The sequence below is a fragment of the Coregonus lavaretus genome, assembly GCF_964263955.1.
Source record: "Coregonus lavaretus genome assembly, chromosome: 32".
Classification (NCBI taxonomy): Eukaryota; Metazoa; Chordata; class Actinopteri; order Salmoniformes; family Salmonidae; genus Coregonus; species Coregonus lavaretus.
Window position 1 is genome coordinate 36,396,902 of NC_140019.1, and position 13,698 is coordinate 36,410,599.

Consider the following 13,698-nt stretch of genomic DNA (forward strand, 5'->3'; position numbering starts at 1 on the left):
AATATGGCCGACCGGTGGCTTCAAAGCCTCTCATTGGCCAATACATAGCGTCAGTCATCCAGTGTTTATATACATCAATGGTTATAATCCTGAACCTAGAGCAAACTAGGAGGCGGTGATGTTATCTTGCTTGAAGAAAGTTAAATTACAAAAATGCAATAATGAATGCATGTTTATTAACAATCTTTTAGAATTAAGTTCTATTTCAAACAAATCTTAAACAAATTAAAAAGATAGGAAAACCTAATGGTTTTCATTCAAAGCATAGGACAAAACTATTCAAGTTACAGAAAGTAGATCTGAGCTATTATACCACAATACATGTAGGCAGGTGCTGTATATTTGTTCATATAAACCAATACGGATTAACGTAATCTGCTTTCCCGTGTATTGTTCTAGGATGAGTTTCACAAAGAGCCTCTCGTGGAGTAGGTAAACCTGTGCCTTTCTTCTGAGCGTAATATAAAGACATATCCAGATTCTCCACCCTCCTTCAGAAGTGTACACGCCCCGTTAAATTGGACCTAAAGACCGTCATCTTGTCAACTTCCTCCAGAGACGGACATCTTTTAGCTGGACGCTGTGTCTCTTCCTGAAAGTTCCTGTGAGACAACACCAAATTATGCAGCTCAGTAATCATGTAATGTACACAGCAAACAACGGCACAGAAATGGTGGTTGAATAATGTAAAGAATACAGTGGGTTGCGAAAGTATTCACCCCCTTTTTGGCATGCAAGTCTCTTGGGGTACGTCTCTATAAGCTTGGCACATCTAGCCACTGGGATTTTTGCCCATTCTTCAAGGCAAAACTGCTCCAGCTCCTTCAAGTTGGATGGGTTCTGCTGGTGTACAGCAATCTTTAAGTCATACCACAGATTCTCAATTGGATTGAGGTCTGGGCTTTGACTAGGCCATTCCAAGACATTTAAATGTTTCCCCTTAAACCACTAGAGTGTTGCTTTAGCAGTATGCTTAGTGTCATTGTCCTGCTGGAAGGCGAACCTCCGTCCCAGTCTCAATTCTATGGAAGACTGAAACAGGTTTCCCTCTAGAATTGCCCTGTATTTAGCGCCATCCATCATTCCTTCAATTCTGACCAGTTTCCCAGTCCCTGCCGATGAAAAACATCCCCACAGCATGATGCTGCCACCACCATGCTTCACTGTGGGGATGGTGTTCTCGGGGTGATGAGAGGTGTTGGGTTTGCGCCAGACATAGCGTTTTCCTAGATGGCCAAAAAGCTCAATTTTAGTCTCATCTGATCAGAGTACCTTCTTCCATATGTTTGGGGAGTCTCCCACATGCCTTTTGGCGAACACCAAATGTGTTTGCTAATTTTTTTCTTTAAGCAATGGCTTTTTTCTGGCCACTCATCCGTAAAGCCCAGCTCTGTGGAGTGTACGGCTTAAAGTGGTCCTATGGACAGATACTCCAATCTCCGCTGTGGAGCTTTGCAGCTCCTTTAGGGTTATCTTTGGTATATTTATTGCCTCTCTGATGAATGCCCTCCTCGCCTGGTCCGTGAGTTTTGGTGGCGGCCCTCTCTTGGCAGGTTTATTGTGGTGCCATAATCTTTCCATCCGTGGAATGTTCAAAGTCTCTGATGTTTTTTTTTATAACCCAACCCTGATCTGTACTTCTACACAACTTTGTCCCTGACCTGTTAGGAGAGCTCCTTGGTCTTCATGGTGCCGCTTGCTTGGTGGTGCCCCTTGCTTAGTGGTGTTGCAGACTCTGGGGCCTTTCAGAACAGGTGTATATATACTGAGATCATGTGACACTTAAAGTCCACCTGTGTGCAATCTAACTAATTATGTGACTTCTGAAGGTAATTGGTTGCACCAGATCTTATTTAGGGTCTTCATAGCAAAAGGGGTGAATACATATGCACGCACCACTTTTCCGTTATTTATTGTTTAGAATTTTTTTTAAACAAGTAATTTTTTTCATTTAACTTCACCAATTTGGACTATTTTGTGTAAGTCCATTACATGAAATCCAAATAAAATGCCATTTAAATTACAGGTTGTAATGCAACAAAATAGGAAAAACGCCAAGGGGGATGAATACTTTTGCAAGGCACTATAGATACCCCCACTCTATCCCCTCCATGATCCTACTTTTTCAAACATATGCACCTGTGATTTACATTATTTGGTATTATAAACTGGGTGGTTCGAGCCCTGAATGCTGATTGGCTGACAGCCGTGGTATACCACGGGTATGACAAAACATTTTTACTGCTCTAATTACATTGGTAACCAGTTTATAATAGCAATAAGGCACCTTGGGGGTTTGTGGTATATGGCCAATATACCACGGCTAAGGGCTGGATCCAGGCACTCCACGTTGCGTTGTGCTTAAGAACAGCCCTTAGCCGTGGTATATTGGCCATATACCACACCCCCCCCCGTGCCTTATTGCTTAAATAAGGACTATAAAAGAGCAGTCGGCCAACCAGTGTCTCTATGCCTATGGTAAAGAAGCATAGAGAACTCAAGTGAGATCATTCTGATGAGATTGAACAGGATTCTGGTGCTTTACCATAAACTTCAGATAGTGACAGAGGCTGCTGCAGTGTTGGGTCTTTGCTTCGTCCTCATCGAGATAGACGACTTTACACAGGTTGCAGAAGTAGCCAATGACAGGTTTAATGTATTCCCTTCCTGTAACAAACACCCATAGTACGTTAGAAAACATAGTACTGTACTGCATAAAGACAATGCTTCTTACTGCGGTTCATTGATGCACAACTTGGTAGTGTTTTCAAAGCAAACAAATTAAATAGTTGTTTCAGTGATTAGTGTCCCAGACACAAGTCTAAAAAATAAAATGTAGTCATTTTTCTTGAAAGGAGCCAAGACAGTAGCCTGGGTGCCAGTCTGATTCTACTCTCTTGCCAACTCCTTATGGAATTGTCACGCAATGAAGTTGACAAGAGCACAAACCGATCCGGGACCAGGCTACCATGAGTGTGCAGTGAGGCTATAAAATCACATCAAACCACTTACCCACTGGGTTGTTGGGCTGGAACGATGACTCCATACCAGTCTTCATGGAATCTGGTCCTGTTTCCACATTATCCTCCATCTTGGTTTCTCCGTTATCCTCGGTGCTACAGGCCCGCTTCTCTTCCTCAGCAGCAGGGACAGGGGCATCCTTTTGGACTTCACTGTTGGAGGATCTGTCAGTATTCACTGGAGACGCTCCTCTGTCCTCCTTGTCACAGTGTTTGGCTGGCTCAGACGAACGTTTACTACGCTGTTCAGAGTCTACTTGTCGTGCTGTCTTCTCTTCAGTCTTCTCGTCCTTCTCTTCAGTCTTCTCGTCCTTCTCTTCAGTCTTCTCGTCCTTCTCTTCAGTCTTCTCGTCCTTCTCTTCAGTCTTCTCGTCCTTCTCTTCAGTCTTCTCGTCCTTCTCTTCAGTCTTCTCATCCTTCTCTTCAGTCTTCTCGTCCTTCTCTTCAGTCTTCTCGTCCTTCTCTTCAGTCTTCTCGTCCTTCTCTTCAGTCTTCTCGTCCTTCTCTTTAGTCTTCTCGTCCTTCTCTTTAGTCTTCTTGTCCTTCTCTTTAGTCTTCTCGTCCTTCTCTTTAGTCTTCTCGTCCTTCTCTTTAGTCTTCTCGTCCTTCTCTTTAGTCTTCTCGTCCTTAGCGTCTGACTTTGAGTGACTGCTGGTCCGTCCACTCCTTATCCTGCTACTGCTGCTTCTCGTACCCCCGTGATATTTCTTCCGATCAGAGTCCGATTCAGGTTCCCACCTGACAAAATAAAATCATTCCTTTTTTTAGTCCAGAATTATATACACGTTTAGAAACGTTTACCTTTAAGACAGATACGCAGAAAATCACTGCACATAAAATATGATCAGACAGGGATATTTTCTAATCAGAAGAGACAGAGAAGCATCAATTATCAGTGGCTCCCACGCGGGACGGGAGTGTGTGCTCCATGTCTGTTTAGCAGAGCAGACACCACCTGGGCTATAGCACCCTACCCTGTTGTTAGTCTTTTATATTTCTGAGACCGCAGGATGACCAACTTCCGGCCGTATAATTTACAGCCACCATAATGCATCGCCGTTAAAGCCTTTGTTGCATCAGAAGAACTCTCCATCTCAATGAAGCCCTGAGAGATAGATGACAAATAGAGGAGAGGAGAGAGAGAGAGACCATGGTTATTGCAACAACAAATATGATCAGACTTGTAGTACATCATTAGGATCAATTCCATTTTAGATTCCCTTCTGTTAGGAGAATACCTCTTCACCATTACGCAGGAGCAAATAGCGGTGCACTTTCCCAAAGCCTTTAAAAATCTTCAGGAACTCGTAATCTGTATAGTAGCCACTAGGAAGGTTTTTGATGTAGATCACTCTTCCAGATGGCTGATCACGTCCTGAGGGCTGAAATAAAAACATTTTGTGGTTGTAACAACCTTATTGACAATAGTTAACTAAAGCCGCATAGAACCCACTCAACCCAGACTTATCTCAGAAGGTTGAATTAACAATTGTAAACGGCTGACCAGTACTGACTCACAGAACACATCAATAACAATAATAAAAAGAACATTGGCTCACCTTGCTCCTGGACCTGCTCTTGGTCTCATCTGTTGACTGGTTATCTGCAATGTTAAGATAAACATCCAATCAAATGACCTTCATAACAATGTTACTCTTTCTTTTCAAAGTGCTCCAGTTTGAATTGAATCTGTGGTCCAGTAGATAGGTGTTTAGTATTAAGTCACCTCGGTCGTCAGCTGATGAATCCTCCGCCAGCTCATCCAAAGTAATAAGGTTCTCAAGGTCCTCTGGGAAATCAGGCTCCTCCTGTGTAACAATGGAGGGGAACAAACATCAAAACAATAACATTTTAGGATTTACTGAAACACACAACATGTATTAAACATGACACCTTGTATTTTACATATTGGAATTATGTTCCTTGTCTTTTTTCCAATTTGACTTATCAAAATAGATGAACTAATTGTTAAAGACCTGACAGAGCATGTACTTTACCTCATCAACATATGAAGCATCTGCATTCTGATCTTCACCATCTCTCTCTTTCTCCTCTTCTGACCCGGTAGCTGAGAGCTCTTTCCCCTGTTCTGTCCCGGTAGCTGAGAGCTCTTTCCCCTGTTCTGTCCCGGTAGCTGAGAGCTCTTCTGTAGGAGTATCATCTACAGTCCCAGATGTAGCGGTTGCTTTTTGCTTGGGCTCACATAGGGCTATAAACAAGTCCTCAGCACTCTTCTGCTGTTTCTCTTCCTCTTGTTCCTCTTCCTCCTCTTCCTCCTTCTCCTCCTTTCCCTCCTTCTCCCACTCTTCCATGTCAGAGTTCTCCTCCCCATCCTCCCCATACACTGCCATCCCCTCGATGTCGCCGTCCTCTCCGATCTCCCCCTCCATGTCACAGGCCTCCATGGCTCCATCCTCCTGCCTGTAATGTGTCTCAGTATCTTGCTTGCTCTGGTCAGTCTTATCGACAACCTCGTCGGACTTCTCCATCACAGTGGAGGACTGGGATGAGGTCTTATCCTTGGTGGGAGGTTGTGAGCGAGTGGCTGTGGAAGTGAGAGATACCTTGTCCTTCTTGGGGTATGTTTTACCAGAACCTGGGGTCTTCCCACTGGAGACCCTCTCTTTAGTATGGGAGCGAGGGCTTCTGGAGGACCGGCTGGAGCTCTTTTTTCTGGGGGACCTTGGCCTGCTTTTACCCCCGTCGTTTGATTTCACTCGTTCTTTGTGACGGTCGCTGTCCCCCTCTCCACTCCTCCTCCTCCTCCTCTTTGAAGAGGTCGGGGAATCTCTCCTGGGGCTGATGGATCGCCTTCTGGGACTTGGGGTTCTCCTCCTCTTAGATCTGTCTTCAGACTTCCTGCTCCTGTCTGAAGACTTCCTGTCTGAAGACTTCCTGTCAGACATGGTCCTGCATGATGTGACGGAAAGAAAGTTTACAGACAACACTTTTATTCCCATGGTTTCTGGCTTTTACAGAGCATAAATTCAATGTTTCCCCTTTAATACAGTAGTTATAACAGTGTCTGACAGTCTGATCTCGAAAGCCATAATCAATGTATGTTTGCATGCAAAACAAAAGGTAATAGCACAACAGGGGGACGCATCAACTTACCGAAGTGTATTGTACTCTGATGAGAAGGCCACTTTAATATGTACCCCATCTATTTTCAGGTATTTGGACGTATGGTGTTCAACCAGCTTCTGTGCATCCAGTGCATTTGTCATTTCCACAAATGCCTACGAGGACAGAATACACTGTAAGCTAATTATAGTATAACGCTGGCCAAAACAGTTGAAAGCAAAAATGCTGTTTAATACCTGCGTAGGTAAGAACAGAGAGCGTGCCACAGGTCCAAATCCTTTAGCTACGGCCAGCAACTCTCTCTTCCATGCGGCAGACTCTTTACCAGGAGGCACAGGGGAAAAGCTCAACACCCGGGAACTCTGTATGGATGTAAATGTATTTATTTAGCTCATTTAATAATCCTCTGTGTTTGTGTGTGGTTGTTTTAGGGAATACTGTATCCTCACAATTACCCCTTCAACCAAATGTAACTAAAATCGTGTCAATTAATTCATCTTGTAAAATGTACCTGCAGGAAATTAAATGTTGAAGAGACAGAGAAGGTGACTTGTCCTCCTTTCACCATCACTGGGTTACTGAGGTAGTACTTCACAACATCCTCGGCCTGGTCAGTTGAGCCCATCTCCACAAACGCCTGAAAATGCAGCGATACAAGAACCATAAAAAAAGTATTACTAGAATGGAAATCCCTACTCCAAGTCAATGAGTCCATGATGGGCGGGGATTCTCTCTATGCTTACAACATTACTTTTAAAATGAGTATAAGATTTTCTCAATTATTTATTCAGTTAACGAAATACTTTTTACCAATTTCATATGAGTTGAAAACACATACAGTACCAGTCAAAAGTTTGGACACACCTACTCATTCCAGGGTATACATTGTAGAATAATAGTGAAGGCATCAAAACTATATATGAAATAACAAGTATGGAATCAAAAAGTGTTAAAACAAATCAAAATATATTTTATATTTGAGATTCTTCAAATAGCCACCCTTTGACTTGACAGCTTAGCAACCTCTAGGCATTCTCTCAACCAGCTTCATGGAGGTAGTCACCTGGAATGCATTTCAATTAACAGGTGTGCCTTGTTAAAAGTTAATTTGTGGAATTTCTTTCATTCTTCATGCGTTTGAGCCAATCAGTTGTGTTGTGACAAAGTAGGGGTGGTATACAGAAGATAGCCCTTTTTGGTAAAAGACCAAGCCAATATCATGGCAAGAACAGCTCAAATAAGTAAAGAGAAACGACAGTCCATCATTACTTTAAGATGTGAAGGTCAGTCTATACGGAACATTTCAATAACTTTGAAAGTTTCTTCAAGTGCAGTTGCAAAAACCATCAAGCGCTATGATGAAACTGGCTCTCATGAGGACCGCCACAGGGATGGAAGACCCAGAGTTACCTCTGCTGCAGAGGATAAATTCATTAGAGTTTACCAGCCTCAGATTGTTCAAGTAACAGTTTAGTTCAAGTAACAGACACATCTCAACATCAACTCTTCAGGGGAGACTGCGTGAATCAGGCCTTCATGGTCGAATTGCTGCAAAGAAACCACTACTAAAAGGACACCAATAAGTAGAAGACTTGCTTGGACCAAGAAACACGAGCAATGGACATTACACCGGTGGAAATCTGTCCTTTGGTCTGATGCAGAGTAGGTGAATGGATGATCTCTGCATGTGTGGTTCCCACCGTGAAGCATGGAGGAGGTGGTGTGATGGTGCTATGCTGGTGACACTGTCTGTGATTTATTTCGAATTCCAAGGCACACTTAACCTGCATGGCTACCACAGCATTCTGCAGCGATACACCATCCCATCTGGTTTGTGCTTAGTGGGACTATCATTTGTTTTTCAAAAGGACAATGACCCAACACACCTCCAGGCTGTGTAAGGGCTATTTGACCAAGAAGGAGAGTGATGGAGTGCTGCATCAGATGACCTGGCCTCCACAATCACCCGACCTCAACCCAATTGAGATGGTTTGGGATGAGTTGGACCCCAGAGCGAAGGAAAAGCAGCCAACAAGTGCTCAGCATATGTGGGAACTCCTTCAAGACTGTTGGAAAAGCATTCCTCATGAAGCTAGTTGAGAGAATGCCAAGAGTGTGCAAAGCTGTCATCAAGGCAAAGGGTGGCTACTTTGAAGAATCTCAAATATAAAATATATTTTGATTTGTTTAACACTTTTTTGGTTACTACATGATTCCATGTGTGTTATTTCATAGTTTTGATGTCTTCACTATTATTCTACAATGTAGAAAATAGTAAAAATAAAGAAAAACCCTTGAATGAGTAGGTGTATCCAAACTTTTGACTGGTACTGTATATTAGGTATTTGAATACATGGCAGGATAACTAGGTAACTAGTTATCTTACCAAAGCAGGGAACATGATGATTTTCACAACTTCCCCAAACGGTTTAATCAGGTCCTTCAAACCATCTTCGTTGAGACACCAGGCGCTAAATTTGGCACAAACCACTTTGCCACTCCCCTGGAAAATAAAAGGTAAGTAAACGGACAATGTGAAAGTAAAAAAAAGGTGAAAACTAGACAGTAATTCAACAGAAGAGCAAGAAGAAAGAAAAACAATACCTTTGTAACCTTTGTAGCATTTGTCTTAGTGTCGATGCTTTTTCTAGAGCTGCTACTTGTCGGTTTACCTACAGGACAATATAAAAAGGTAAGTAACTCGCACGTTAATATGTTATATGTTATGGACACATGTTATAATATTAAAATCAGACATATACTGTCAAAGCAAATGGTCCTGATGTGGCTCAGTTAGTAGAGCATGGCGATAACAACATTTCAATTTGAAATACGAAAATGTATGCTTGATAAAAGCGTCTGCTAAATGGCATATACAGTGCCTTCAGAAAGTATTAATAATATAATAATATGCCATTTAGCAACCGCTTTAATCCAAAGCGACTTACAGTCATGTGTGCATACATTTTTACGTATGGCTGGTCCCGGGGATCGAACCCACTACCCTGGCGTTACAAGCACCATGCTCTACCAATTGAGCTACAGAGGACCTCCCCCTATTTTGTTGTGTTTCAGCCTGAATATAAAATGGATCAAAATGACATTGTGTCACTGACCTACACACAATAACCCATAATTATGTTGAATTTTTTTATTAATTTATTAAAAATGAAAAGCTGAAATGTCAATATGTATTCAACCCCTTTGTTATGGCAAGCCTAAATAAGTTCAGGAGTAAAAATGTGTTTAACAAGTCACATAATAAGTTGCATGGACTCATTCAATAGTAGTGTTTAACATGATGACCACCTCATCTCTGTACTCCACACATACAATTATCTATAAGGTCCCTCAGTCGAGCAGTGAATTTCAAACACAGACTCAACCACAAAGACCAGGGAGGTTTTACAATGCCTCGCAAAGAAGGGCACCTAGCAGACATTGAATATGCCTTTGAGCATGGTGAATTAATTACACTTTGGATGGTGTATCAATACACCCAGTCACTACAAAGATATAGGCGACCTTCCTAACTCAGTTGCTGGAGAGGAAAGAAACCGCTCAGGGATTTTATCATGAGGCCAATGGTATCTTTAAAACAGTTAGAGTTGAATGGCTGTGATAGGAGAAAACTGAGGATGGATCAACATCATTGTTGTTACTTCACAATACTAACCTAAATGACAGAGTGAAAAGGAGGAAGCCTGTACAGAATAAAAATATTACAGAAACATGCTTCCTGTTTGCAACAAGGCACTAAAGTAAAACTGCAAAGAATGTGGCAAAGAAATTAACGTTATGTCCTGAATACGAAGCATTATGTTTGGGGCAAATCCAACACATCACTGAGTACCACTCTTAATATTTTCAAGCATGGTGGTGGCTGCATCAGGTTATGGGTATGCTTGACATCGACAAGGACTAGGGAGGTTTTTTTAGGATAAAAAGAAACGAAATAGAGCTAAGCACAAGCAAGAAAGGAGGAAAACCTGCTTCAGTCTGCTTTCCAAAAGACACTAGGAAACAAATTCACCTTTCAGCAGGACAATAACCTACAACACAAGGCCAAATATACACGAGTTGCTTACCAAGATGACATCATAATAATAATAATAATAATAATAATAATAAAGCCATTTAGCAGACGCTTTTATCCAAAGTGACTTACAGTCATGTGTGCATACATTTTTACGTATGGGTGGTCCTGGGGATTGAACCCACTACCCTGGCGTTACAAGCGCCATGCTCTACCAATTGAGCTACATTGAACGTTCCTGAGTGGCTTAGTTACCGTTTTGACTTAAATCATCTTGAAAATCTATGGCAAGACTTGAAAATGGCTGTTCTGCAATGATCAACAACCAACTTGACAGAGAATGAAGCCTTTTTTAAAGAATAATGTGCAAATATTGTACAATTCAGGTGTGCAAAGCTCAAGACTTACCCAGAAATACTCACAGCTGTAATCGCTACCAAAGTTGATTCTAATATGTGAATACTTATGTAAATGAGATTTCTGTATTTCATTTTCAATACATTTGCAGCAATTTAAAAAACAAACATGTTTTCACTTTGTCATAATGGGGTATTGTATGTAGATGGGTGAGAATTTTTTTTAAATCAATTTTGAATTCAGGCTGTAAGAACAAAACGTAGAATAAGTCAAGGGGTATGAATACTTTCTGAAAGCACTATATTATGTATAGGCAAGCTAATGCAGTTAGTTTACCTAAGTAGTTAATCGACCTATGGGAAGGTCCACCAGTCTTCTCTTCAACCCTTGGTCTCTCTGTGTGGTCATCACCACTAAAGGGATTAAAAGGCCTGTAGTTAGGATCTATTCTACATTAATACCAAGCACACACACACGGACAGAGAGATATGCACTCACTTTCTGGCGGTCTGCATCCGGCAATCCCACTCAGGATACCTAAACGTAGGCACAGGAAGAAGAGATGGAATGATAAAAAGCTGGACAATTTAGGAACTTAATGCATTGAAACTAGGCATATTCCAATATCAATACTGACAGTAGGAGTTTGAAATGTCATGCTGGTGAGTGGAGAACTGGAAAAACAACTTGAGCATGTGATCACTCACATCTGAAGAAGCGTGAGTTGTCCGTCTGCATGTTGAGTTCCATTGGCGTGTGCGAACCAGTACTGCAAAAAATAAATGTTTTCACTGGTTGTTCATATTTAAGAGAATGCATAGGCTATATGTTCTAACATACGTAGCAGTAACTGTATATTTTTAGTGCCACAAATAGGCTTAAGATTCATTCACTTTGGACCCTTTCACACACACATGAACCTACCGGAGACCCAGATAATGCAGATTCAACAGAAATAAGAGGAAGTAAGCTACTTACCTTTTCAGAGAGCACAGTAATATCGCAGAGAGAGCACGAATAAGGAAACGTTTGGGGGATTTCTCCGTGGAAGTCAAGAGCAGCCTTCTTGGTGGGAGTTTTGCCAGAGGTGGCCATCTTGATTGTGACAACTGGGACATCTTGGTCTAGGCGTGGTCTGTAGTCTGTAGCTGGTGTCGGTGGGTACCTGTAATCTACTGCTGGTTGGGATAAGATGGGTGGTTTCTGGCTGCTGCTGGTTCCTCTTTGGTCCGAGCTGTAAGTGGACCTGGGAGTTTCGTAGCTTCTGGGAGTTTCTTTACCATAGTGGTAGTCCACAACTCGGACAGGGACAGGGACAGGTTCCACGCGAGAGCATGTGTACTGCATCGGGTTGCCATGTCGATCTAGTTGCCAGGGCTCAGCCTGTTCTGTGGGAGGGAGTTGGGACAGGGGAAGAGCGGAGTGGGGGTCCAACGGGTAGTCTAATGGCTGAGAACGACTCCGGTCACCCTGCTCCCACGCATGGCCTGGAGGAGGGGTAGCAGGGGGGGGGCAAGATGTGGCAGCAGGGGGGTAAGAGGTCATAGCTGGATATGACGGCTGCTGTGTCGCCCTCTTCTTTCTGATCTCCAGGAGCATACGTGGTAGGTTCTCCACAGTGATGAGATGCTCAGGCATCTCGGCTAGTAGAGACAAGTCTTTGGGCTCGAGCCCACAGCTGCTCAGGAGGGTCAGAGTTTGGTCTGACCGGCTTAGTGAGGACGAGTAAGGGTCTGACTGGCTTAGTGAGGACGAGTAAGGGTCTGACTGGCTTAGTGAGAAGGAGTAAGGGGACTCAGTGGCAGCGGAGGCTCTGGATGAGGAGGATGGTATTGTGGAATGAGACGGTGGCTCCTGGGACGATCTGTAAACATTGTGACCATGGTCTCCAGGGTGCAGGTGATCTGGAGAGTCGTAAGAGCTGGCTCTTAGATCTTTAGCTGGTGATGGTCGTCTGTAGGAGTAGTTGTGAGACATGCTGGAACTGGAAGGTAAACGTATCAAATCTCTGTAGAGAAATTTGCCAGTGAAGAGATGAGGGGTCAAAGAAGCAATCTAGGGGAATATGGATTCAATATTAGGACACTTGGGGGCGGGGCCTATCTTGACTGTTGCTGATTCCTTGTAGTTGTGACATGCTGGCGATAACCGGCAGGTCTAGCCCGAACCGTCATGTAGATGACGCGTTAGCCAGATAGCTAACGTTAACTGGCTGAACGTTAGTTAGTTAGCCCTGACATGGAGCCAAACCATGGGCCTGAAAATGGTTGCTCATGCAAGTGATACCAATTACATAGATAGCTAGATAGATATTGGAAGGACCATCTAAATACCAAAAAGTTCTAAAAAGCATAAATTTTCTAAAACGAAATTGACACTGGCTGAGCTAGCAAAGCTAACGTTAATGTAAGCAAGCTAACTTCCTCTCACGTTAGCTCGACAACTAGCTATCATACTAACCAGCCATTTTTGAAAGATGAATATAATTAGTGAATACATTTACAAACCTTGACATAAATATCGGTATATAACTTTATTTGTTAAGTATCTTACCGTAACCAGTAGCGAAGTAGCTAGCGCGCTTCCAAGGCGTCTAAACCGGAACCGGAAGTGAAAGGTAAACTACAATATATTTTTATTTACATTTTACATTTACATTTTAGTCATTTAGCAGACGCTCTTATCCAGAGCGACTTACATTATCTTTTATTTATTTTTATACTGGCCCCCCGTGGGAAATGAACCCACAACCCTGGCGTTGCAAACGCCATGCTCTACATTTTTATTTTTTACGTCATTTAGCAGATGCTCTTATCCAGAGCGACTTACAAATAGGTGCATTCACCTTATAGCCAGTGGGATAACCACTTTACAATGTTTTTTTTTGTTTTGTTTTTTAATTATTTATTTTTTTGGGGGGGTAGAAGGATTACTTTATCCTATCCCAGGTATTCCTTAAAGAGGTGGGGTTTCAAATGTCTCCGGAAGGTGGTGAGTGACTCCGCTGTCCTGGCGTCGTGAGGGAGCTTGTTCCACCATTGGGGTGCCAGAGCAAGTAAAATTGATCAGGCAGCCAATAGTTTTTTTTTGTGAAATTACAAAATATATAGTCCATCCATCAATATTTATTTTCAAATACTTTAAGAAAGGAAACATATGTTTTTGTATTTTTGTACAATATTTTTGGTACGTTTTTATACA

General features: G+C 42.4%; 1 protein-coding gene across 3 annotated transcripts; it reads right to left on the reverse strand.

Annotated features, from left to right (window-relative positions):
• Positions 1-156: 156 nt before the first annotated feature.
• Positions 157-13,096, reverse strand: LOC311107936 (uncharacterized protein). Of its 3 annotated transcripts, none has more exons than XM_084150556.1 (18): positions 13,051-13,096; positions 11,476-12,505; positions 11,205-11,266; positions 10,996-11,034; positions 10,834-10,910; positions 8,709-8,776; positions 8,491-8,607; positions 6,616-6,741; positions 6,341-6,466; positions 6,135-6,259; positions 5,018-5,930; positions 4,747-4,828; positions 4,580-4,623; positions 4,259-4,402; positions 3,995-4,125; positions 3,013-3,758; positions 2,546-2,667; positions 157-602 (listed from the first exon to the last, which is right to left on the reverse strand). In XM_084150556.1, the coding sequence occupies exons 2-18, from the start codon at positions 12,472-12,474 to the stop codon at positions 570-572; spliced, it is 3,954 nt and encodes a 1,317-aa protein (XP_084006682.1). In that variant the 5' UTR covers positions 12,475-12,505; positions 13,051-13,096; the 3' UTR covers positions 157-569. The 3 variants fall into 3 exon arrangements, with proteins under 3 accessions (XP_084006682.1, XP_084006684.1, XP_084006683.1); XM_084150558.1 differs by having other exon boundaries at positions 11,476-12,552; positions 13,051-13,090; XM_084150557.1 differs by having other exon boundaries at positions 11,476-12,481; positions 13,051-13,085.
• Between the last annotated feature and the right edge of the window lie 602 nt (positions 13,097-13,698).